Source organism: Mesoplodon bidens (assembly GCF_964165515.1).
Source record: "Mesoplodon bidens genome assembly, chromosome: 2".
NCBI lineage: Eukaryota > Metazoa > Chordata > Mammalia > Artiodactyla > Ziphiidae > Mesoplodon > Mesoplodon bidens.
The window spans coordinates 32,488,458-32,516,251 of NC_138177.1; the positions used below are offsets into that span (position 1 = coordinate 32,488,458).

General features: G+C 34.9%; 2 protein-coding genes across 4 annotated transcripts in view; both read left to right on the plus strand.

Moving 5' to 3' along the window:
* The window catches only part of RABGAP1L (RAB GTPase activating protein 1 like), a 700,878-nt gene that overhangs the window by 223,501 nt on the left and 449,583 nt on the right, over window positions 1-27,794 (plus strand). The gene's annotated exons all lie outside the window — the stretch shown is intronic.
* On the plus strand, window positions 13,891-15,266 carry GPR52 (G protein-coupled receptor 52). The gene has a single exon (XM_081224273.1). It carries the CDS (start codon window positions 14,023-14,025, stop codon window positions 15,106-15,108), a length of 1,086 nt encoding a protein of 361 aa, XP_081080399.1. The 5' UTR covers window positions 13,891-14,022; the 3' UTR covers window positions 15,109-15,266.

The window sequence follows — 27,794 nt, forward strand, 5'->3', positions numbered from 1 at the left end:
CTCTCATTTCCAGTAGTGTTTGGCTAAGACATGAATAGCAGTTTTAACTATTGTATTCAGAAATCTCCACAAACTTGAATTCTTGTGTAAAGCCCCCCAAATATAAGGAGCAAATTAGATATAACTTAATATTTTAAATTTTAATAGATTAAAAAAGTAAATAAAACAAAACAGAAACAAACACCTTAGTCTGATTGTCCTGTCTATTGTCTTATATTAATGGTGGGGTTTAGACCAATGTTTTCCATAAATACAGTTAATCCTCATGTTACCTAGTAATTGACATTTTCCTCTTGATGCTGTTCATTTTGGTTAAACTCATTTTATGCAATGTTAAAATTGATAAATGTAAAGACATTCCATGGATATTGGGTAAATGGTTTGTCTGAAAATTTCCAAAGCTTTTCTAACACCCATTTTGTGTGCAAAAACCTTAATTGTAGTAGTGCCATACATCTAGTTTATTAGGAAGCTCAAAGGATTAGAGTTATATTTATAATTAACTTTCATCTACTCAGAGGGAAGAAGCTTTATTGGTGGAATAACACTTAATTATTGTAATTGTTATTGCTCAAAAGGCATAATTTTACTGTATGTTACAGTCTATTGGCCACCATCATTCTCATGAAGTTCTTTAATAAATTTTTCGTATTTAATACCTTTGCTCTTGAATAACACCAATAATTTCATTTCCCTTTGGGGCATACAGCTGTTTCCAGCCTACTCAGTGTCATGTCAGGGCATAAAATCATCTTGACAGAAAGGTCTAAATTATAAATAGTCCCATAATGACATTCAGCTTGGGTGGTACATTTATAAAAGGAGTTATTAAAGAAAATGTCATTCTAACCTATTACTGTAACTAGAATCCTTCACAGTTCTGCAGCCATCTTTTGGTACAAAAATTTGGTAATACTTGCATATGTAAAATATTTAAACAGGACTCTTAAATTTACAAATATAAAGACATACTAGGGATGTTGGATAAGTGGTTTCCTAAAATTTTCCAAAACTTTTTTATCACAAATACATGTCTTCTCCCTTTCAAGACTGCTGAAAAACTGAGTATTAAGACTCCAAGGTTTTGGGACTTCCTTGGTGGTGCAGTGGTTAAGAATCCGCCTGCCAATGCAGGGGACACAGGTTTGATCCCTGGTCCGGAAAGATCCCACATGCCGCAGAGCAACTAAGCCCAGTGCGCCACAACTACTGAGCCTGCACTCTAGGACCCGCAAGCCACAACTACTGAGCCTGAATGCCACAACTACTGAAGCCTGCACACTTAGAGCCCACGCTCCGGAACAAGAGAAGCCACCACCATGAGAAGCACGCACACCGCAACGAGAGTAGACCCTGCTCTCTGCAGCTAGAGAAACCTTGCACGCAGCAACGAAGACCCAACGCAGCTGAAAAAAAAATAGTGTATGTTGTTTTTTAAAAAAAGACTTCAAGGTTTTGATATTATTCAAATAGCATAGCACAGGAAATATATGATAAAAGAAAAAATATATGATAAACATATATATATGAAAAAAAAGACCAGAGGTTGATTTATCTCATTGTTAGCATAACAATACTTCATTATGAGATAGCAGTCAGATTATCAGAATCTACTTCTAGTAATGCTTTTAGATTGTTGTGGAAAAAAATTGAAAATTAAAAAATGCTAATGAGTATGGATTAAGAGTAAAACAAGATATTACAGATCATTCATGTAAAGGATCATAACATTTATTTATTTATTTATTTATTTATTTTTATTTTTTTGCGGTACGTGGGCCTCTCACTGCCGTGGTCCCTCCCGCTGCGGAGCACAGGCTCCAGACGCGCAGGTCCAGCAGCCATGGCTCACGGGCCTAGCCACTCCGTGGCATGTGGGATCCTCCCGGACCGGGGCACGAACCCGTGTCCCCTGCATCGGCAGGCGGACTCTCAACCACTGCGCCACCAGGGAAGCCCATAACATTTATTTTTAATAAAAAGCAATAGAATTGTATTGGCCTCAGGATCAAAACAGTAGTGGTCATCAGTAGTCATTTTCTTTACTGCGTAAGGTAGGTAAGGGAAGAGTTTGTGCTTTTGTAATCATTCTCTTTCTATAGAGTAATCAGACTATATATATTATATGTAACAGGAGGCTTTACTAACCAACAGGTACACCAACTCTCCCTTTCTAGGTCTAAGGCAAATAATGGCTCTCTTTCCCACTGAGTCCAGTCTGAACTTCTCAAGTCGTCATCACTAGCTCACAAGATAAATCACTGCTAGTTTAAAAATAAGCCGATGGTTTTAGTGGGCAAATGCTGAAAAGCAGATGGATACAAATAAAACAGGGGTATCACGGAGGCTATTCCCAGCCAGTTCTCTTCAGTACATAAATGCTGGAGAGATGTGCTATGTTAGCACCATATGTTACTACATTTGTTACCTGAATCTTGGTCGCTAGTTAGTAGAAAGGAACAAATGAAACTGAAAGTGAAGACTTATCTTGATTTTCTAATGTAAAGCACGTATATCTGAAGTTTTAATTTCTTAATCTGGGCATCTCTGAGAAAACAATAAATTTATGTTACCTCATGGTTTAAATCCTTCAAAGATCTTACCACTGCTTATAGGAAGGACCTTTATGAATTTTCCCTTGATAATCTCATTATATTCCTTCATTGCACTTTACATTTCAGTGATAGTGACCTGTTTTAGTTCTTCTCTACTAGACTGTGAACTCTGTGGAAAAAAAAAGTCCCAGAACCTTGCACAATACCTAGCATGCAGTAGGACTTCAATAAATTTTTAAATAATTGAACTCTAATTGGATGAATCTGGGCAAAGCACTTTGGCAGTGAATAAATTTTTTTCTCACTTTTAGTGTTTTCTAGATCAGAGCAGTGAAGACTGGAGGTAAGAAGCAAGTTAGAAAATCAGAAAATCCAGATTTTGTGCCAACTCTGAATAGTTGAGTTTAATTCAACATGCATTTATTGTTTTTTAATTTGGACTCCAGAGACAACTTGTAAAGACAAGAGCATGAGTACTTCAAATTTTCTTTCGAAAACTGAGTCATAGATGTTGCATTTCAAGCCAAGTAAAGGTTTGATTATTTTACACTTCATGGCTTTTTAAAATTCCAGTTGCTATAACAACTTTGATATTTCTTTATTATTTTTAGCACTTCAGTTGCCATAACAATAAGATATCTTAAAAAATAGCAATTTTCTTTTATAAGGGAAAAATCTCTTTCAATTAAAAATGAATTTGAATCAACATTTCTTTCCTATAATGTGAACCCATTATTTAAAATGTACTTGTGCTGTTCTGTTTTCATATAATTTTAACAGACTTTGCCAGGAAAAGTTTTAAGGTTTAACTTTTCCCTCTATGTTTTTATTGTACAAAAATTAAAGGGAGGTAACTATATTGAACCCATTCTGTGAGATAATATTAATACTTGATGGGATTTCATTGATATAAAAATCCTCTTAAACAATTTAATTTCCAGATTTGCTCTTGTATAAAGTAAGAAAAGAACATGAATGATTGATAGCTCTTACATGAAAGATGTAAGAAAGCTTGGAATTTCCTTTTTTCCTGTGTTATTTTTAGGTGTATTTATTATGTCTATTGCCTTACTAAAATAGTTACCACCTCACCTACCTAGAAATAACTGACAGTTCAGACACTTTACTCATAGAGCAGTACTTCTGTTTACTCTTGGATAAAAACTTCTTATAAGCTTAGTTTCTGATTTTTAATCCTCTAGAAAATTAAAGATAGCAAATTAGAAGAGGAACGAAGAGTACTGCTATATTTATATAGAGTCAAAAATATAGGGAGCTATGTATTCTTTTCTATGCAAATAGAGTCAGAAAATATAGGGAGCTATATATTCTTATCTAGGTACCTAGTTACTTGTAGAAATTAAAGTCTCTCTTGATTCAATATACATATATATTGAATCCAAGGTATGATTGTGTTATAAGAGAGTATTCTAACTGACATTAACAATGATGATCCCAGCCTACCAGGCAAACATTAAATTATGTTCAGAATTCTCAATTTAAGAAGGCAGAGGAGTGGATGATACATCTTATAAAGATTTAAATGTAAAATTGGATAAAGTAAAGCAAAATTTAAAAAATTAAAAAAGAGAAACCTTCAATTATCTGGGAATTGCAGGATCCATGTAACTGAGATTTTTATGGACCAAGGTTTGGTAATTCTTATATTACTGTGTTGCTAATCACATAAATTTCCTAAGATGTGTGGTCAGGTTCAGATAATGTGTTTCTTTTAAGAATGTACTTTTTAAAAGGAATGTTGAGGGATTTGGCAACTCAAGAGAAAAGTGAAAGTATTGTTTTAAATTTCCTAATCTCAACAGGTTACTGTGGATGTGGTTTCTTAAGGAAAAATGACTAAACAAAAAGCCTGTTGATAGTAAAGAATATGTTTAACTTCATTATCCGTGAGCTTTGAGTGAACAACTGCTATACGCTTTTTCTGGTTTATTTTTAATCACTTCATAACCAACTTTAAAAGTTAAGTATTATTATCTCAATTTTACAGATGGAAACTGAGACATGTGGAGAGAATGACGTACCCAAGGCCTCACAGTTAATAAGTGCTACAGCCAGTGCCAACCCAAATCTGGCTCATTCTAAAGCCTACATTTTCTTCTCTAAGTCACAGTCTTTCCTAGTCTTCAAACTAAATAAATGTTTTTTAAAGGTAATAACATAACTTGGGGAAAATGGAAGGAAAGATCATACAGTACATGGTTTTATTGTTCTGCATACTATTTTTGACCAATTAATTTGATTTTAAGTATATATTTTATATTTGAGAGTTCCCCCCACTAAGAGTTAAACATCCCCATAAATTAGTATTTTCTTTGTCCATCTTCCTTTGTGATTGACTAAAAATAATGGATTCTCTCAAAGGTTTTGCTTTCTCAGACAGTTGTCTTAGGTCCCAGCTAGCTAAGGCAGTCTCAGAGTATTGTATAACTGGCATTTAATAAGAAGTCTTTTCTCACTCAGTGTCTCACTTGCATCTGGGCTGTTGTGTTTGTGAGTACAAACAGTGAGCCATGAGTCAGGTATAATGATTGAGAGACTGTGAAAGTAGACATGGGCTAAATGTACTTATTCTGTCCAGCAGTATCTGTTCTTTTAGACATTTCAGTAGCCCTTATTCTTGGTGGGACTTTGCTTCTGAGGATTCTGATATTTTTCTTTTTCAACATCAATATTTATGATTTCCTGGCAATGCCTTAAAATGCTCAAGTAATTTAGGTCTCTAATTTGATGGTGTTGCACTGAAATGGGGGCACTTGAAAAAAGCAAATGCAATCATCTTTATCATTCTCTTCAGCTATCACTTACATATGGGTGAAATGCACAGATCTTAAGTGTGAATATTTTGGTGAGTTCAACACATATGCATGCATATAACCCACAGCTATTAAGATAGAAAATCTTTCCATTGTCCCTGAAAGTTTCCTTATACCTCTTGCCGGTAAACACACGCACACACAGACGCACACACAGACACACACACACACACAGACACACACTCCTGAAACAAGTATGTTCTGATTTCTTTCATCAAAAATTAGTTTTGCCTGTTCCAGAACTTCATTGTATGGACATATCACATTCCCGTTTATCCATTCCCCTGTTGATGGATGTATGGGTTGTTTCTAGGTTTGGGCTATTAAAAATGAAGCTGCTATGTACATTTTTATACAAGTCTTTTACAGATATATGTTTCTGTTTCTATTGGATGGGATTGATGGGTCATAGGGCAGATTTGTTTAATGTTATAAGCAACTCCCAAACTATTTCAAAAATTTCCAAGTTGGGCCATTTTTCATTACCACTAGCAATTTATAAGAGTTTCAGTTGTTCTACATCCTTACCAACATTTAGTGTTTATCAGTGGCTTAATTGTATCCATTCAGATGGGTATATAGTGGTATCTCATTGTGATTTTACTTGGTCTTTTCTTGATGACTATTGACGCTGAGCACTTTTTCGTTTTCTTGAATGACCATCTGTATATCTTCCTTTGTGAAGTGTCTATGTCTGTATTTTTCCATTTTGATTGAGTTATTTGTATTTGTATTAACAAGTTGTAGGAGTCAGTTATGTATTTTGGATACAAGTTCTTTGTAGGATATATGTTTTACTAGTATTTTCTCTCAGTCTTTTGACTTGCTTACTGATTTTCTTAATTACATCTTTTGAAAAGCAGAATTTTAATTTTAAGTATAATTTATTTTTTGTGTTTAGATCTGTGATCATTTCAAATAACTTTTTGTGTATGGTATGAGAAAGGGGTCTAAGTTTATCTTCCTCCAGATATTCAAAATTTTCTAGTACCCTTTAATGAAAAAATTTTCTTTTCACCTTGACTTGTTTTAGAGTCTGTTGAAATTCATTTGGCAATTATGGGTTTATTTTTGGACCCTCTATTCTTTTAAGTCATCTGTTTGCCTGTCCTTATGCCAATCTTGATTATTGTGGCTTTATAGTAAGTCTTGAAATCAGGTTGTACCAGTCCTCCAACTTTTTTCTAATCCTTTCCCAAGGTTGTTTTAGCTATCTTAGGTCCTTTGTGTTTATATGTAAATTTTAGAATCAACTTCTTAGTTCTACCAAAAGCCTACTTGGATTTTAATTGGAATAGCAATAAATCTGTAGATCAATTTGAGAAAAACAAATATTCGTAACAATATTGAGTCTTCTAATCCATAAAGATGACGTATCTCTCCATTAGGACCTTTTACTTTTTCTCAATGACATTTTATAGTTTTTAAGATAGAGGTCTTATATGTCTTTTGTTAAATTTATTCATATTTTCTGTGTTTTGAGGCTGTTGTAAATAGTTTATTGTTTAAAAATTTCATTTACTATTGTCTATTGCAAGTATATAGAAATGCAGTGATTTTTGTATATTGACCTAGTATTATGACAAAATTTACTCATTAGTTCTAATGGGATTTTGGGTAGATTTTGGGGGGGCATATTTCTTATGTATACAATCATGTCTTCCTTTTCTTGTATTGCTTAACTATTTTTTTATCTTGCTTATATACTGGTTGGGACCTCCAGAACATTGTGCATAGAAGTGGTGCAAGCAGACATCTTTGCCTTGTTTCCAGTTTTAAAGGGAAAGCATTTACTCTTTCACCATTAAATATCATGTTAGCTGTAGGCTTTCCCATATAGTATCTTTTTCAGGCTGAGGAAGTTTTCTTCTGTAGTGCCATTATCTTAACATTTGTTAAATATTTTTAATTGTTAATAACTTGCCTCATAATAAAATGAATTTAACTTACAAACTTGTTTTCTGCTCTTGAGGGGTCACGAAATCAGTGGATTCTAACATGTCCCACTTTAGAGAGTTTATTTTTTCCTTAGCACTTAGACCAAGTTGCTTTAATACTACATTTGATAGTACATTTAAAATACATTGACACTGCATTTTGCAGCATTTGACATTCTTAAAATGATAGGTAAATAATCATTATCTCTTGCTAGATATGATTTTACAAATCAGTAGTCAAATATTCATATTGAATTGGGTTTAGGTAGAGGTATAGATGAATAACATTATGCTTACTTTGAATATATTAAGAGGTTAATTATTTTCCCCCTGCAATCTGGTCATATATTTTATAACCTTCTTGTGAATCTTGTATTTCTTTTTTTTTTTTTTTTTTCTTTTTGCGGTATGCGGGCCTCTCACTCTTGTGGCCTCTCCTGTTGCGGAGCACAGGCTCCGGATGCGCAGGCCCAGCGGCCATGGCTCACGGGCCCAGCCGCTCCGCGGCATATGGGATCCTCCCAGACCGGGGCACGAACCCGTATCCCCTGCATCGGCAGGCGGACTCTCAACCACTGCGCCACCAGGGAGGCCCGTGAATCTTGTATTTCATACAAGGGATTGCAAGGAACTTTGCATGTTTGACCTTCACAAAACTGGTTATTCGTGTTTTTCTGTCTTTTTATAGACTCGTCAAGCTATTTGATATGCTTTATATTAACCTTATACTAAACACTTATTTGTTCAACTCCTATTCTTTGCCCAACACTGTAGTGTAGGCACTGGAGATATAATGAGGAACAAAACAGATGTTCTTCCCCTCATGGAGCTTGCAATCCAGTCAGGAAGACAAAACTGAACGAAAATATACTATAAACTATGGTATGTGTGGAATCTGGTCTAATCTGGGAATTCAAGGACGCTTCCTCTGAGGAAGTGGTATTTGCACTGAAGCCTGAAGACTGTATCTGAATTAACTAAAAGAAATGTGATGGCATATTAAGCAGCAAGTTCAAATACCCTGAGGCAGTAAGGAGCATAGCAGATATGTGTGGGATGGGGGAAGGGTGGAGTGGAGGGAGGTAGAGCCAGTTTAGCTAATCCTAAACAATGTAGAAGAGAAGTTAGATTGAATAGATATATGGAGACCAGATTTTATAGGACCTGTTAGTATTTTATCCTAAGGGCAGTATAAAACCACTGAAGTATTTTAAATGGGAGTGATATCATCTCATTTGCATTTTGGAAAGGTTATTCTGCCTGTTTTGCACATAATGGATTGAAGAGAGGCCACAGACCACTCAGGAAGACCAGATTGGAAGCCACTATAGTGGTTCACACACAAGATGGTGCTAGTTTGTTTAGGGTAGTGGCAGTGGAGAAAAGTTAACAGATGGGAGGAATAGTTGAAGAAATAAATTCTGAATCCATACACCTTTTTGTACCTTAAAAAAACCTTTTACTTTACCCTATATTTGTTTTTTACAATATTGGTTGCTCATTTCTCCTTGATAATCACTGCCTACTGTTTATCCTGTTTACCGTCGGTGGCTAATGATCCTCTCTTGCTTTGCTGTTTAGATCCTATTGAGTAGTTGCTTGAGTTGCTTAGATGTCTAATAATGAAATATTGATACATATAAAAGGACATATAAAACATATTTAAGGTATAAATGAAAAATTAAACATCTGTGATGTATCATCTCAATAAGTTATACAGTTTTAGCTATTAGAAGTAATTCTGAAGTAATTCCAAATAATGGTTCCTCTTAGATATTTCACAGCTAGTGTTCATCAGTTGAAAGGAGAAGGGGGGTGGTTGATAATGACTAATAAGAATGACAATAATAAAACACCTAATGACCCCTAAAATGAATAGAATTATGAATAGTATAAAAACAAAGATTGCTTTATGTAATGAGCTGTGTAAATATGATATTAATGCTCTTGTTATTGGAGCTTCACATTATAAATTAGTTTCTATTATAATCAGATCAGAAAAAAGGATGGAAAGGAAGAAAAGTGAGGGGCTAGTAAAAACAGTCAGTCTCAGAAAAGAAGAAAATTATCTTGTTTGAACTCCTGAAACTGTTTTTTTGAAGTTGGTAGAAGAAAAGAAGGAAGCTTGGTGGGTCAAAGCTATTGCTTCTTAAACTCTCCCTCTCATATTATCATATACCTTTGGCAGCATATACAACTAGGGATTATTTACAGTATTCTTAGACTCAAATCCCTACCAGTGATTATTTGTTGGAAATAAATGTGTCAAACTAAAGTGATCTAGGGACTTCCTTGGTGGCGCCGTGGTTAAGAATCTGCCTGCCAATGCAGTGGACATGGGTTCGAGCCCTGGTCCGGGAAGATCCCACATGCCGCGGAGCAACTAAACCTGTGCGCCACAACTACTGAGCCTGCGCTCTAGAGCCCGCGAGCCACAACTATTGAGTCTGCATGCCACAACTACTGAAGCCCACGTGCCTAGAGCCCGTGCTCCGCAACAAGAGAAGCCACCACAATGAGAAGCCTGTGCACCGCAAGGAAGAGTAGCCCCCACTCGCTGCAACCAGAGAAAGCCCGCGTGCAGCAACAAAGACCCAATGTAGCCAAAAAAAAAAAAAAGTGATCTAGTATTTGAATTTCCCTAAATGATATTTTTTGCCATTTCTCTGATTTAAAAAATGATTCAAAACTTGAAAAATAATGCACAGTCTATACTTTGAGAAGGATTTTTTTTTGAATTTTGGTGATGAGGTAGCTTTAATTATTAATAGCATTTTATTTTTCAGTGGTTTTATAGTAAAGCTTCGTATTTAACTGTCTACATTCATGAATATTTATCACCTTTAATTTTTATTTTGAATATTTATTATTATTGTGAAAGAGAGTTTTAGTTAAATAGAATCTTGTTTGATTTCCATGCTTTTATGTAACCCTAAAAGTCAAAATGCTTTCCTGTAAAATAGGACTTTCTAGCATTTTTATATTAAATTTAAATATTTACTTTCAAATCTCAATATGATACTCATTCTAAGATTGTTATTCTAACTTATTTCATACACTTTTCTGGTAATGAGCAATGTGCTTCCATTCTATATTCCACCTAACCCCCTGAAGATTTTAACAGTAATATGATCTTCCTGAAAGGCAGTTCAACATGGGGGAAAGAATAGATCTTCTATTATTTAGAAATCATTTTTTGAAATCCAAAATAATTCTTCTTAGACATTTCCTGACTAGCTGCTCTAGTGGAAAAGAGAGGGAATGAGGGAGGGGTTCATCAAAATGGTGTTAAGAATGACAGTTTTGATCTGTTTCATTCCTAGTTTCATGGCTCTGTAATAGTGGGCAAGTTATACTTACCTTCTCTAGGTACCCACTTTCCTCCTTTGGAAAATAATAATGATGGGTATCTACTTCATAGAGATTTAATATTTTTATTGAGACAAAAATGTAAAGTATATAACATAATGCTTGGCACATAGAATGTGCTCTAAGTGTTGGTTATCCATTTTCATCCCAAATTTCCTGATTCAATTCTGAAATAATGTGTAAGGTAATTCCAAATCACTTTTAAGAAAATTGCTGACCCCATAAGAAATATTTTTAAAATACTGGGTGTTTGTCTATAGTAAGTCAAAATAAATGGAAATATTTTTTTTTCTTTCTTTTTTTTTGCGGTACGCGGGCCTCTCACTGTTGTGGCCTCTCCTGTTGCGGAGCACAGGCTCCGGACGCGCAGGCTCAGCGGCCATGGCTCACGGGTCCAGCCACTCCGCGGCATGTGGGATCTTCCCAGACCAGGGCACGAATCGTGTCCCCTGCATCAGCAGGCGGACTCTCAACCACTGTGCCACCAGGGAAGCCCCGAATGGAAATATTTTTAACCTCCATTATATAAATGAGCTTAATTACTTTCTTCTGACTTGGGTATGAGTAGCTCAAGCACTGTATGACAAAGTTCTTTGACTCTTTGACTCTTTTTCTATTAGGATAAAAAGTGGACTAAGCAGTCATTCTATTTATTTCTAATGTCTTCTCTTCTGAGGTCATATTTGACCTTAAATATTCCAGCAAGTAGATTTTAGTATAGAGGTATTAGTTCCAATGCTTTGTTTGTACAGTTAAATACATCAGATTCAGCAATTTAGTGTGGGTGTGGCAGGGATTGGAGAGATTATGAAATAACTTCTATTAATCAAAATATAATATATTTTAAAGAGTAAAAATAGTAGCTCTATCACTTGAGTTCATGAAGACTTAGACGATTTTTAATAATTAATAGGTTTTTTCTGCCAATGAGCATTAGATTACTGCTGACTTTTTAGTGTCATAGTACCTTGTGGTAGTTTCTCTACAGGGTTTAAAGGTGTATCTCAGGGGTTTTTTTTCTTTTTTTTCTGTCTTGCTCATAGGAAATAATCTTTACACATGCTATAAGGAAAATACCTCTAGAAATTCATACATGTCATTAATATGTTATAAGGATTGGTCAGTTCCATTGTGTTCTTTTGTCATTCTTGATCGGAGCTTGCCGAGTAAGTCTATAAGCCTGCATGTGCCTGGCAACTGTTACCTAGTGACAGTTTCAGCTGCAGTAGCCATTGGCTGTGCTGTTGATTGGGGCAGGAGGACCGAGTCACCTTTCTGATGGTGAGTTCTTCTGCATCAGCTCAGGATGAGGAGGAGGAGCAGGGCTTCGGCTCAGGTGGAGGCAGTGATACTGAGAGACTGTGAAGAATACACCGACAGCATCTCGGTAACTGCATCACAGTAAATCGGACTTCTGAATCAAGCAGCCCAGCCTAGCAGCTGATAAGAGTGAATGTAGGTGAGAAGCATTGTTTTATTCCTGTAACAAGAACTATTTTGTGATAAGTGAAACTAGGAATGTGCAAGGAGGAATATCCTGTGGCTATTATTATAAAAGAAGAAGGACTTCCCTGAATGACTTGGTGGTGCACAAGAAAATAACTTTAAGAAGAATGCTTTCTGTTAAGCTCCTGCATTGTTCCTGAAGGAAATGTTTCTATTTCTAATGCATGTTCTTTCTACAAAAGGTATGACAGCAAAGACTGACAAGAGACTCTCTGAAATGCCTGTACTTTAAAAAAGACTTTTGACAAATGTTAACCTCATATCAGAATGACCTTGGAAGCATTTTGGATGGATTCTATCCTGCCAGTCTTTCAGCATTTCAAACTCTAGGATTTAAACTCATCTTGATGCTTTAGAAGTATTTTAAAACAAGAACATCTTATAACCTATCCAATGGCCCCTGTATTAATTGAGCACTTGCTCAAAATAGAACACAGAACTAGAAGAGGCATTTTCTTAACATATGGCTGCTATATAACTGCAAATATAACAAACAAGGTAATTTTCCACTTTGAAAAGGTTTAGTTGAAGTAATGATTTAATGTGTTAATCATTTAATGAAAACAGAAAAGATATAGCAATATAGATTAGAAAGCCTACTAGAAATACCTAAGTAATAAATAATGGCAGCATTTCTAGTCAGAAGCTCAGAGCATATAGGAAAGTTTCTATTGTCTAAATTTCATATATATTTACATATATTTGTGAGATATAGGTGTGGTTGCAAAGGTGAGAAATAACTTTGAGCTGTATATTTTATGATCATGCTCCATTATAAGGAAGGTGGTGTATCAGATAATGAAGGTTGTTTTCAGTTATTGATGCTGAAATTAATAGCAAAAATGATTTTATTTTCCTTTTGAAAAGGAAGGAGTATAAATTATGATGCTGGTGGTAGCACCAGTAACTGTAATGGACTAAAACTCTTTTCATCTGAATGCTTAAAAAAATGCATGCAGAATTAAAACTTCAGAAGTTTTTCATATTTTGTCAGTGTTGACCCATTGTATATTATCTTCTCTACTGGAAGTATGCTTTTTTTCTCTTATGAGAGTTACAAGGCAATCTGGAGTCCATTACCGCTGTTCTGCTCCTTTGTGCCCCAGTAGAGACGAGTCTTTTAGAATTAATCTTGTTGGAGAAGGGGATTCTTAGCTTTTGAGAGAAAAGAGAGAGAAATGGATCATAAAGTTGACCCACCAGCATCAAATCTTGAACTGAGCCAAAGACACACTTTGCCACAATGAACTTTTTCTTAGCTTTCCAACCAAATCTGAGATCTTAATTATTTAAATTCTAAAATATGAATCCATTTCTCCTGACAGATGAAACAGAAAGCCTGAGCCTATTTAAGGTTTTTTTCTCACTCTTTCGAGTTGATCCCTAAGAAACTACCTTTCTGAGGAGAACAAACGGCCCACAAGAGCTTTTCTTCCTTTGGCAATTGCTTTTTTTTTCTTTTACAGATTTAATTTTTCATAGTGCAAGATATTATTACAAAGTCCGTTTTCTCTAGAAGTGCCTTTTTGTGTCTGCAAAAAGTTGTTTGAAAGCACCGGAGGGAAGCTAATTGGTGACCTTTTTTTCACCTCCTTTCTAGCTTATACCCCTTCCTCCCCCCTCCCAAAGCTGAGGTGTGTTACTGCTGCACTGAGGCTGATGAAGAGACTTGAGTACTCCCTGGGATGCTCAGCTGTGACAGAAGTGCTGCCACTGTCTACTGAAGCTGATTCTGAGACACTCATGGGCAGAGTTTAGCAGATGCTAGGCAGGGCACCTGCTTGCTGTAGCCAGAGCTGCAGGTTCTTTTAATTCCAAGCCATGAATGAATCCAGGTGGACTGAATGGAGGATCCTGAACATGAGCAGTGGCATTTTGAATGTGTCCGAACGTCACTCTTGCCCACTTGGATTTGGCCACTACAGTGCGGTGGATGTCTGCATCTTCGAGACAGTTGTTATTGTCTTGCTGACATTTCTAATCATTGCTGGGAATTTAACGGTCATCTTTGTCTTTCACTGTGCTCCACTCTTACACCATTATACGACCAGCTATTTCATTCAGACAATGGCATATGCTGATCTTTTCGTTGGAGTTAGCTGCTTGGTTCCTACTCTCTCACTTCTCCACTACTCCACAGGTATCCACGAGTCACTGACTTGCCAGGTTTTTGGATATATCATCTCAGTTCTAAAAAGTGTTTCTATGGCATGTCTTGCTTGCATAAGTGTGGACCGCTATCTTGCAATTACCAAGCCTCTTTCCTACAATCAACTGGTCACCCCTTGTCGCCTGAGAATTTGCATTGTTTTAATCTGGATCTACTCTTGCCTAATTTTCTTGCCTTCCTTTTTTGGCTGGGGGAAACCCGGTTACCACGGTGACATTTTTGAATGGTGTGCCACCTCTTGGCTCACCAGTGTCTATTTTACTGGCTTTATTGTTTGTTTACTTTATGCTCCTGCTGCCTTTGTTGTCTGCTTCACTTACTTCCACATTTTCACAATTTGCCGGCAGCACACCAAAGAGATAAATGACCGGAGGGCCCGATTCCCTAGCCATGAAGTCGCTGCCTCTGGAGAGACTGGGCATAGCCCTGACCGTCGCTACGCCATGGTTTTGTTTCGGATAACCAGTGTGTTTTACATGCTCTGGCTCCCGTATATCATATACTTTCTTCTAGAAAGCTCCCGGGTCTTGGACAATCCAACACTGTCCTTCCTAACAACCTGGCTTGCTATAAGTAATAGTTTTTGTAACTGTGTAATATACAGCCTCTCCAACAGTGTTTTCCGGCTAGGCCTCCGAAGACTGTCCGAGACAATGTGCACGTCTTGTATGTGTGTGAAGGATCAGGAAGCACGAGACCCCCAACCTAGGAAACGGGCTAATTCCTGCTCTATTTGAAGAAGACCACACAGTAAATCAAATGTAATCTGACAGTAGTTTGGAATTGTCTTCTTGCTTCATCTGGAAATTTGCCACTAGAGAAATATTTACTTGAATAGTTGACTATGAGAGGAAGGGACTAAAGGGTTTTTTTTCATGGAAAAAAAAAACCTGAAGAAAAGGATGTATAGAGGGTAATCTTGTGAGATAATTGTAGTGTGTGAGTATGAATGTGCAATAGTAGGCAAAATCAAGCACTGAGGATGGAAAAGTACCTCAGATCTTCCACAGAGCATGAGCAAAGCCCCTGGCGTCTGTCTCTCTCTCTGACTGGACTCTCTCTGTCTCTGTCTCTCTCACTCTCTTTGTGTTTGTGGAAATTACTTACATAAATTGCCCTTTACAAAAAAATGCTACATATTATATATGTGGTAAAGTATAATTTTTTTGCATCAAAGTGTACTTGTTTAAGCTCACTTATCTACAATCCCTAAACGGTCTCTCCATGGAGGATGCATAGTAAGCATTGTATTTTATTACCTGCCACACAACCATTTTGCTTGTGTTTTTATAATATCCGTAGCACAAAATTTCTGCTGTGAACAAAAAGAAACAGTATTTTTGTTTCTTCTAGGTAAAATTATGCTCCCTCCTCCTTCCTAACAGCCTATTTTTTTTTCTCCATTTTTCTTGATCTGCATCCTTTGGTACCTTAATCCAGAAGTGTCTTAGCTAATGAAAGAATCTACTATATAAAAGTCATAATGTTGAATGATTTATTCCTTCCAAAATAGCATTCTATAGGTTGTTTGAGATATTGTGTTAAGTATTTTTAATGGCTTTGGGAAACATTTTTATTTGTTTTCTTTTGAATTATTTCATGTGCCCAAAGTGGTGTCTTTTTGTTTTTTGCGGGGGCTATAGTTAAGCTTTGTTTTTCTTTAAGATAATTCACAGATAATTCTAATGCAGATGCAGAGTACTCACTCAGAAGTGAGGTATTGCTCTTAAAGCTACTTGTATCCTTTTTTTTTTTTAAAGAGTAAAATATTAACCTTTTTGTGTTAGATTTACAAAGCTTATTGTTGTGTCTGCTAATTATTTGTGTGATAATGCATTTGCACATACTATATTTTTTACAACAAAGAAAATGTAAATTACATTATGTGATCTGTGCCTAATGTCTTCTTAGCACACTATATAGATCAGTGTTGCTTAAGTCATCAACACTGGACAAAAATATACAAAAACTTCTTTTAAGAGAAAAATACTTTTGTGTAGTTGTTATTTAGATATTTCTATTAGACCAAGCTGCATTCTTAGTGATGCTGAGAATAAAATATACTTAATTATCAAATACAGGTAAGAACTGTCAGTATTTTCTTTTGTAATGATCTGTTTTCATATTCAGAGATCAAATTAACTTATTTTTTAGTGTGCCACATGGAATTGTGTAGTAAATTATCAGGGGTTTAGATGTAGCAAAACACCATTTGGGAGATTAGTAGTGAAGCAGGTGTAAGTGCTAAAACATCTAAATCTTACTTTTTTTACCATAAGTTTCCTGCCTGACAGATATTTTAAAATTTATATCAAACTACTGAGTATTTTTCTTCTCAGCATTTTTTATTTCTTTATTTTATGAAATGCATTTAGTGAAATGTGCCTATGACTCTTCAAATTGGAAGCCAACCATGTTTGCACACTGGTGGTTTGACTTCAGAGGTCTTTTAGTAAAAGAAAAGTCATCGTTTTATTGAGGTTGTTCTGAACCCATGTATATTTTTAAACATGTAAGGAAGGTTTAAAATAAAGAAAACGGTATTCTACATATTCAAAATCAGACTTTGCTTCAGTTTAATAAAACACTTAGAATAAGAGTTTACTGTTGGGGAATCAAAATTTGTTTCACATTTTTGTGGTTTGGGTTGTTTACATTAATTCTCATCCCGTTTGCCATTGACATCTTGGATAAGTTGAAATGTGCCTTTTGAGTTCAGACCCGTTTAAGGAAAACAAACTTCAAGGAAACATAATGCTGCTGACTTTTCAGGTGGCATAAATAGAACTTTCAACATTATATGTATTATTTGGGAATCAGATTTTGATCCTTTAGTTTGGTGTGTAAGTATAATTAGAAAAGACTCCATAGATCCTCTGTGCAGAAAACCTGAGGCTGTGTTTATTGCATTTTCCTCTTCTGGCTTTTCCTCATGGTAGTTAATAACAATAATTATATGCCAGGCACTGCGTGAAGTTTTACATATATGAAAACATTTAATCCTCACTACAACCCATGGAGATAGGTACTGTTTTTATCCCCATCCTAAAGATGGGGAAACCAAAGAAAAGTGATTTATCCAAGGTCAGTCACTCAATTAATCGGTGGTAGAGGTTCATTCACACTCAATTAACCATTATGATATGCTGCCTTTTCCCCCCAAAGCCTCCAGACCTTTGTACCTCTGTCTATACCTTTCCCCGACAGAACTTGTTTGAGTTTTCTTTTTTTCTCACTTAATTAAATCTTTTGCTTCAGGTCTTTCCTTGTGATATCTTTTTCCTTGATCTTAAAAATCTCTTTTATTAAAGTAGCAATCTGGTAAGCCCACACTTACCAGTTTAGTCTTCAATCAAACTGAAACCCTGGGGCATGACATTCCCTTGACATTACTTTTGTTCATTTTTGTTAAGTTTTCATTGAATATCTTTTTCAAGTCTCTATAAATTTCTTATTGAAAAAAATGTTTTTTGAAGGGTAAGAGTGGAGAAGGAAATCTGTGTTTTAGGCTGAAAGGAGAGCCTCTAGAAGGCAAGTTCTCGGTTTAGATTCTTCATTTATTCTAATGTTTCATGTGCAACTCAAGGGCAAGCCACTTAACTTGCTTTTGACATATTTTAATATGTGTTTAGATAAGAATACTTATTTTGAAATTATTCTGTCTTTTAGATGAATATGTTTTAAAACTAGAAAGCTTAACCATTATTCTTATTATATTGTATTCTATGGTAATTATCTAATTTGGTTATAAATGACAACCAAACAATAATGATGTAGTCTATTACTAAAGGTTCTATTATCTGTGGCGTTGTTTCTAAAGTTACATAGTGTTGGAAGGCTTTATAAGCTACTAGTTTGTGAAACCTGCACTGAAACCCTGGCCCTCATAAGCTGTTTAGCCCTAGGAAAAATACTGAATGTTCCACGTCTCCAGTTTTCTCATCAGGAAGATCCAGAGACTTGTACCTTCCTACTAGGCTGGATTTGAGGACTAAATGAGATAAAGTAATCTCTGTGTTCAGCATGGCTCCTGACACATAGAAAGTATTTGGAATGTGATAGCTCCTGTTTTATCATCTTTGTGGATGCCAGATTTATTGCCATCACAACTTAAAGATCACTAATTGCAATTTAAGAAAATTGTGTTTTATAACAATTAGAGTTTTCTAAAACAGCGTTTTTTCCCAAATCTGTCTAAACTCAGATTTTGGCCTAAACTCAGATATTTTTAAATGTAGAAAACTTCCATAATCTCTGAAAGCTCATTTTCCAGGAATAGTTATTCATGAAGACATCATTTGAGATTAAGGACACCAGCAAGCAGATGATGGGATGAGACAGGAATGATTCTGAGATTAACCTACCTCCTTACTTTATTGTATTAAATATGCTTAAATATTTTTCTTTCATCAGGTTGGCAATAGAAGGAAATCATTGTTCAGGAATATCTTGCCATTTATCTTCACATTTTAGTTTTCCTCATTTACTAAAATGGAATTTAAGGTATTTTGTCATGTACATGTTACCTCGAAGAAACAAAGATTAATAAATAGATTCGCTCTACATGTATCTTCTATAATGAAGATTAGAAATGATGTTGCTGCCTTAAATTAAATGACTTTCCTCTGTCTCTCCCTACCCTGGAAGCTAATCATTAGATGTGAAAAAGTTATAAATATGCAATAAACAAAGAAGATTAAGATGTGGGGAATTTGCTTGTATAGCATGCTGAGCGTAGCATCATTTGTGTCCAGGTAGGACCATCACAATGCACAGGAGATTATGTTACTGAGTTGATGCTCTATTCTGATGTATAGGTTCCAAAAGTTACTCTTTTCCCTGAGTAAAACTTTAAGATTAGAAGGATATGTAGAAAGTTACATAATCATCAACCAAATATATAGACACTGAGGAAAACAAAATGACTTGAAAAGAAAAAAATATAAATCCCCTTTTCAGTGTTTCTTATGTATGAAAGTTTTATCCAGGGCTAGTTTTGCTCTATAATTTAAAATATTTTAACTTTATTTAATAGTGTAAATTATTGTCTTTTAAAATGTTAAAAGTGATGTGATTAGGTTTTTCTTCTTTACTAATCTGTTTAAAAGTTTTTTACAGTGAGTGTTTACTTATGTTATAATGGGAAAATTGTTTTGTTAAAAAGAATGCTGACTGTTTAAAAAATATTTTGATGTTTCACAAAAGTTTTGTTGATTCTACAAGGAACATTATCCAATTTTGTCTCAATACTATATTCTTTTGAAGACAGTTTATGTAGTTTCTGACTTGTGTAACATTTGTTATTTCACGTAAAATTTTTAGAGAAGTTTGATGCCCTTCTGCTTATGATATTAGATGTCCTTGACGTAATTTTGCTTCAGCACAATCAGTTTGAAGTGTTATTTGCTGAATCTGAAAGGGATCTCAATCACCTACCACTTTTCTACTGCACCATTTTTTTAATGCACCCTTGATGGCACCTTTTAGCATTTTTCACATCTTTAAATAACAGAAGGATGACCTTGCATTAGGGAAATAGGGTCCCGCTGGTGTGTTAACTGCATTTCACAGATAGGCAAGATTCTGCTTTCAGTCCCCCGTCCCCAAAGATCATATCTATAACTTTTTAATGGTAACTTTTATTCTATTTTTATATATGATTCCCTATGAAGGTGAAGAAAATCAGAGTAATAAATTCAGCAGGAATCTGTTATGTCTGATAGCAGAAAGGCATATGTGATATCAGTATCTTCACTATAGTAAATGGGACCACCAGATTAGTTTTGGAGATTGTAAATTTTTAAAATATGTTGGTGATAAATATCAAGAAACATAGTGCATAATGGTAGAATTTATTGAATGGAAATATTTGCTTAAATTCTAAAATTTCCCCAAATGCTCCTTTATGCAAGAGAAATCATTTATCTTTAACTTTAGAAATTTGACTTCAATTTTACTGTTTTCTACTTAATTTTATGTTTTCTTAGTGGGTTACATTTTTATAATCAAAGGAAAAGTGGGGAGGGGGAAAAGATCACCTTCCTCATTCTTGAGTAGATATCACACTTTCATCATCAGCTCCTCCTCCAGTTTGGGCACGGGAGTTTTCTTGTCCCTACACAGTCAAGCTGGGACTGGCAAGGCACTATGGAAAAATTATTTCAGGTCTCAGTACAATGAGGGTCTTTCACTTTGAAATGTCACCTTTCCATAAATTATTGTTTATTATGTGTGCAGAGAGCATGTCTTAAGGGTCATTAACTTACTGAGTTCACTGAAAAGTGCCCAGATATACTTTATAAATTCAAAGTGTTGGCATTATTTTAGGTGGATGGCCCACACACAACAAATCAAGTACAAAGTTATATAGCCTGTTCTTTAAAATTCAAAATGTATCTTTGAATTCAGTGCAGACTGTAGCAAGAGATGACCAGTGCATTTGTCTGAGGTTATGCCTGACACAAGCAAGTGTTCGTGTATTTACTCTGTGTAAAATACAGTTTTAAAACATTTACTTATGTTTATAATAGAGTTTGAAGTTTAAAATAGGTATTAGATTGTACATTTTATAATAATAAATAGCCTCTTCACAGTTATTATTCTATTTACTCTTCCAGGAGTTTTATAATTAAAATAGTAAATTGGTAAAATTGATATTATAAATGATAGATTTTGCTAAGGTTAAAATATAATTTGTGAAGAAGCAGGTTAAAAAAATCCTGAAAGGGCTTCCCTGGTGGCGCAGTGGTTGGGAGTCCTTCTGCCGATTCAGGGGACACGGGTTCGTGCCCCGGTCCGGGAGGATCCCGCATGCCGCGGAGCGGCTGGGCCCGTGGGCCATGGCCGCTGAGCCTGCGCATCCGGAGCCTGTGCTCCACAATGGGAGAGGCCACAACAGTGAGAGGCCCGCGTACCGCAAAAAAAAAAAAAATCCTGAAAATCCTTGTTTCAATATTTTAACAAGTTAAATTATATTTGTATTTTTCTTAAATTTATTATTTTGGCAAGGAAAAGATGGTTCAAAGTTCTGTCTTTAGAATCGCTTTAAGTTACCAATTTCAAAATAAAGCATAGTTTCTTATTTGCAAGAAAACAACTTCTGTATAATGTATATCTAGGTTTTTGTGAAATGTTTTTGCCATAAGTTAGATTTTAAAATGTAATAAAAATTACAAATAAATATGCATTTAACTTTTTGCTCTCTTCAAACAGAATTTGAGGAAAAACTTGACACCCCCCAAAATTAGATTTATCACACTTCTGCTTCTATTGCCCCAACACAGTTTTTTCTTAAACACTTATTACATGTCCAAGGTCTTAAAACTTTACTGGATTTTTAGGTGTATTTACTTGGAGGTAAACATGGAAAGGTACATTTTAAAGATTCCTATTTAGAGTGTTTTATTATTAAATGGGTCTTGTAATGGCTTCTGTTATTTCAGTCATCAGCTTCACTTACAGCCCTACTTTCTCAGTTTCTAAATATGATTTAACACTTATTATTGAACAAACTATTAAAATTTATTAGAGGACTATACCTTGATTGACTTTTATAGATTTTGAAGTCCAGGACATCCTGTGGTAGCATTTATTTGTGGGACAAGATAAAGGTGTGTGCATGTAGGTATGTGTGTATCTGTTATAATGATTTTACCAATGTTACAAACTTAGTAAAAAATCCCTGCATGCTCAATTTGCAGTCATTGTAGAGTGTTTAATTACTTTGCCATAGTTAAAGGTACACATCTTTTTTTTTAATAGAAAACTTATTAGAATTTGAAGTAACATTCCTTGGTGAGATTACCCATAATGTCTTAGTTTTGGAATGTTAATATGAGATATATTCAAATGATTCCATATGCAGTGAGGAAAATGGAGACAAGTACCTGCCTCTCCTATCAAGTGTGTTAAGAAATTATTAGAAAACGCTGCACGTTAAAATTTGAAAAAGCTTAAAATGCTTTTGAACATGTAAAATGCCCTCATCATTATGAATTAGATGTATTCTAAAAGCTTCTGTGAGTACGCCCTATCTAATTTCACATATAGAAATCTGAGATAAGATTTTTAAGTGACCCTCACAAGATCACATAACCAGATAGAGATACTACTGACCATATGTCTTGTGCAGCAATAGTTTTGCCTGTGATAAAGTTCATGAATAATGTATTTATGGATGGCTGGTGGTTGAGTGACCTGACCCTTCTTCCTTGAGTAGCAAAATGAAGACTTAGTTAATACAGGAAAATTCCATATAAAATTTTATCTTTTAATTTTTAAAGTGGGAAAGATTACCTTAAGGTTGACTGTATGTTGAAGGTGGGATTTTGAGGTCATGGAAATTTTTAATAAGATGTATTCTCAGCACTGCTAATTGTGTTGATATTTCTTAAAGCAATTTCTTATCCATAGAGGGTAATGAAAATTTATCTCTCCTTTTAAAAGCGTAACAGTTTGAAAACATCTGCTGAATTTATTGAGAGCTATATAGACTGAATTCAACTGTATTAGTTATGTATTTAAAAACTATAACCTTGATGAAGAATTGTCAAAAACACACTACTATATTCATATAACTGCTTTTGAAAAGTAAACGTGTCATAGCTGTGCACTTTGTGTTCTGAACGTTCTTTGTAATGGATTTGCAATGTTGAAGTCATAATAGGATGGGTTTTTCTGAAGCATTATCATGGAAAAGGTTTTGACATTTCTGGCTACAGTGCTTTATAAAGTCCTATATATGTTTGTATATAGTCTAAAAAATAGTACTCAGGGAATCAGAGAGAACAGTCTGAATTAGTGATGTTTTACCTAAAACCCTATTAATATATAATTCAGTTTTCTTTCAGTGAAATAATATGTTTATAGAAAAATTAAAGGAACTCAAATTAGGCTAACACAGGATTGTCTTCTAAATGTCCTAAGATGAAACCTTTCCTTAGTTTCAAAAGTACATGCATCAGTTGAATATAACTGCATTCTACTGAGTTATTTGAAGTTTGTTGCCTTAAACATTTAAGATTTTTTTTTTTTTTTTTGCGGTACGCGGGCCTCTCACTGTCGTGGCCTCTCCCGTTGTGGAGCACAGGCTCCGGACGCGCAGGCTCAGCGGCCATGGTTCACAGGCCCAGCCGCTCCGCGGCATGTGGGATCTTCCTGGACCGGGGCACGAACCCGTGTCCCCTGCATCGGCAGGCGGACTCTCAACCACTGCGCCACCAGGGAAGCCCAACATTTAAGATTTTTGTGAGAATTTATGACTATTTAATTTATGGTACTCATTAAAAGGGTTTGCAAGATGAGTCATTGCAAAATTCAAATTATTGCAGTCTGAATTAACCAGATATGTTTGCATTCCATATCAACAACTTAGGGCAATAAATATTTATTGATTGTGTTTTATGTGACATGAATTGTGGTTCTACAGATACTCCTGGATGCTTTTAAGTCCAAAGAATAATTTATTGAATTGTGGGAAGCAAGCAAGGGGGCAGATTATCTAATTTCTAGGATTTGAGGGAGAGATTTTAGGAACAATGAAATAGATTGAAGAATTAGAGGGATTGATTTATTTTAAAAGATGAATTGACATAAATATTTAGCCATGTATTTAGATGCTTTAGTCTCAGAGGATACCTTGGGATACTTGAGAAGTTATTAAAATGAAAGGAAAGGAAATGTTCAGTGTTTAACATAGTATCATTGAGAGAAATACACAATAACTTTGGGATGCAGTATATTAAAAATAAAATATTCTTTTATATGGATTAAATCTAATTGGAGTAAAATCGTTAGGTATAAGCGTTGAGATTAGGACAAGAATATTAACATGGGTAGAAGTAGCTACAGGGACTGTACATGGGGACAACACATTCTACCAACTCAGGTATCATCCTAGACCACTACTACTAGTTTTTCTCTAATATTTGTCATCTGATTGTCGATGAATCTTACTTTATGAAGGCTTTTTTAGTGACAGGCAGGTTTTAATTTGTCTGCTACTAAGCTAATCATATGATGTATACCTGATTTTTTTGACTAATGGAATCATTTATGCATTTGTTCCTTAAGTATTTATCAGGTTTTTCCTATGTAAAAACTATACAGGGACTATACTAAATTCTATGCATGATAGTGAGATTTATAAGTAAAACAGATTTTCAGTTCTCTAAGAGCATATAGACTAATAGGGGATAGATGGACCACATATAGGTAACTATAGTATAAGATAGGAGTTGACAAAGTCTACTGCTTACTATTGTAAATAAACTTTTATAGAAACATAGTTGCACCCATTCATTTATAAATCAACCTCTGGCTGACTCCATATTTCATACTGCAATGGCAGAGTTAAGTAGTTGTGACGGAGATTTTATTGTCCTACAAAACCTAAAATATTTACTATTTGGCCCTTTCAGAAAAACATTTACTGACCCCTGATATAAGACATTATATATACCTTGTACATGGCACTCACAGTAATAGAACATTGTGCTTTTATCATTGCTAAGTATCTCATAAGGAGGAGTGATTGTTAATTTCAAACTGATTCACCCAAATATCAGGAAAGTTTCCAGCATATGGGTAAAACCATAGATATTGAGGTTTGTCAACTGATTACCTCACTCTAAATGAAACAAAGAACTATTCTTTCTAATTAATTAATTCTTACCTTTTACAGTTAATCTACATATTTATTATATTTACACCTTTTCCTATTTGGCTAAAATTCTTTGCATATGAAACTTACTTCCTAGTCTCTTTATTCAACTGCTAATGTATATAATCATACATTATTTTACCTTTAAATGTGGAGTGAATAATACTTAATATTGAATGTAGTTTTCAAACATCAAAAGCATTTGTTAAACTTTCCTTCAATAAGTGATAAACTTATAGTCTGAAAAAATTGATTCACTTATAAATAAGCAGGCCTCTTTTGTGTAGTGCTCTAATAGGCAGTGAAACAGAAGATCTAGCTATGTAAGAGCCACACTTGTATGCAACTCTAAAATGTATATGACTTAAGAGAGTTTATAGGGATTCCCTGGCAATCCAGTGGTTAGGACTTGGCGCTTTCACTGCCCTGGCCGGGGTTCAATCCCTGGTTGGGGAACTAAGATCCCACAAGTGCTGCGTGGCCAAAATATAAAAAAAATTTAAGAAAGAGAGTTTATAATTCTGCATTTATATATAACATTATTAGTAGGCTCTTGGTAATATATGTTAGAAAATTAATGGATATAGTTGCACTCATGGCTAAGAGTGCCTACATCAAAAAGAATTTTATGGTTTTTGACATTGTCAGATGTCAAAAGGTGTTTTAAACTAACCTGTCAGAGCGTTTTGGTTTTCCTCAAGTTTAGTCAAATGGGTGAGAAAATGAATAAATGATCTTGAAACTTTTATTGAAGACACACTTCATTTGGTTCATTAGAATAAAAGCAAACAGTTATATATGCTTTCCATGCACTAGGTACTTTTCCATATCAGAGGTAGGAGAGCCATCATTTGAACCCATATAGTCTGGCTGAACACCATAATAATTTATTTATTGTATATTTTTCTCTAAATGAATGAAAGGAAAATTTCATGTAAAGCTGGATGTTAAAAAATAGTAAATTGTCAGGTTTCCATTAGTTGATTTTAAATGAAAGATCTTAAAGGATTATTAGGATTATTGTTGCCTTTTTTGGAACAGTCAGTGGACTGGAAGACTGTAAGGGAAGACCTCAAGGATTCTTATAGAGATAATTTGAGTGTTAAGATATTTTCTCTGCTTCTTTATATATCCACCAACTTGCCCTTCCATAATTAGCACTTTTTAATTTCACACAACTCTATAAAAGGACAAGTTATAGCTAACTGCTGAAAACTTATCTCAAAATCCTGCCTTTTCTAATTGTCATCCCTTCTACATAGCTAATTTCCATTTTTTCATCCTCAATCAAGATTCATTTTAGTTGTTTTTATTTTTAATTTTTAAAGAAATATTACTCCTTAAGGAAATACAGGGAATATTTAAAAGGATAAAAAAAGAGACTAAATCACCCATAATTCCATTACCCATATATACTTAGATATAGCAACTCTTCATTTTTTTTTTTTTCCCTTCCATTTTTCCACCGTGGACCAGGACTTCTATGTAAAGGATTTTTTAATGTATTTATTTATATCTTAAGGACTTTTCTATTTTACTGAATACTTTTTATGAACATCTTTATAAATAAAACTTTGTCCCTATTTAGTATTATTTTCTTAGAATTTTTAAGAAAGAGAAATACTGAGTCAAACTTATGAAAATATTTTAAGATTATTTATGCATGTTGCCAAATTACTTTCCAAAAGAAGTGAGCCGGTTTATCTTCATACCAGTAACTATCAACCTACTTTGCTTCACCACAGACTTGCCAGCAGCAATTCTAATTAACAAGTAAATTAAGGGAATTGATTTTCATTTTATCCCCTCTGATCCCCTACAGAGGTTGCTTTGTTTAATATGGTTTTTGTGGTATTTTTCTTCCTTGCACTAAAAAAACCAAAAACCAACCAAACAAACCTAAAACTGAGATGGGCCGGCTGAGCCTCATTTAAACCAATGTACTCAAATTCTTTATTTCAAAGAGAGAGGAGATATGGGGATGTATGTATATGTATAGCTGATTCACTTTGTTATAAAGCAGAAACTAACACAATTGTAAAGCAATTATACCCCAATAAAGATGTTAAAAAAAATAGACTAAAGAAACATTAAAAAAAAAAAAAAAGCCTTTGAGCTCAGGTCATCTTCTCACTTTTATTAGCTCACCATTTACTCTGTGTTGCTGCCTTGTTAAGACCAGGTGTTATTTTAAGAATGTTGAATTCTGACAATGCTGTTGTCCCGTTATTGGTACTGTCTTCAGCATTGCCTATTCATTGCATGTGGTGTGTGCCACACAGCTGCCTATACTGGAGTTTGAGAAAGACCTAGAACATTTTCCCCCTTGTATTCTTCTGCCTCTGTGAGGGAGGATCTTTTCCTAAGCAGAGACTTTTGAGGCCTGTGTCTTTGGGGTGTATGTGGACATCAAGACTTCAGCTCTTAAGGGCTGAGAACCCCAGGCCTGGTTTTGATACTTGGGATTTTTCTAACCCATAGAACCATGGGTATAGTTCCCACAGTGGTGACTGGAGCTGTGGTAAGCCAGTGAGTGGCTTTACCACTTTGGAGCTGGCACACTTGCTGTGGATGTCTGCGGAGCAGGGGATGCTTGTAAGTCTGCACCTTTTCTCCCTGTTCTGTCTTTTACATTGCCCTGGTTCCTCAGAGTACTTTGTATATAGGCTACTCAGTTCTTTGTTGAACTGAGTATAAAGTGCTCTCTGTTATAGTTAAGTCATTTATTTGTTGAGTTGAATTCAATTTAATTGTTTGGCTTAA

What these genes read in the sequence shown, in the direction of transcription:
- GPR52 (XM_081224273.1), top strand. Translation starts at nt 14,023, where the DNA reads ATGAATGAATCCAGGTGGACTGAATGGAGGATCCTGAACATGAGCAGT.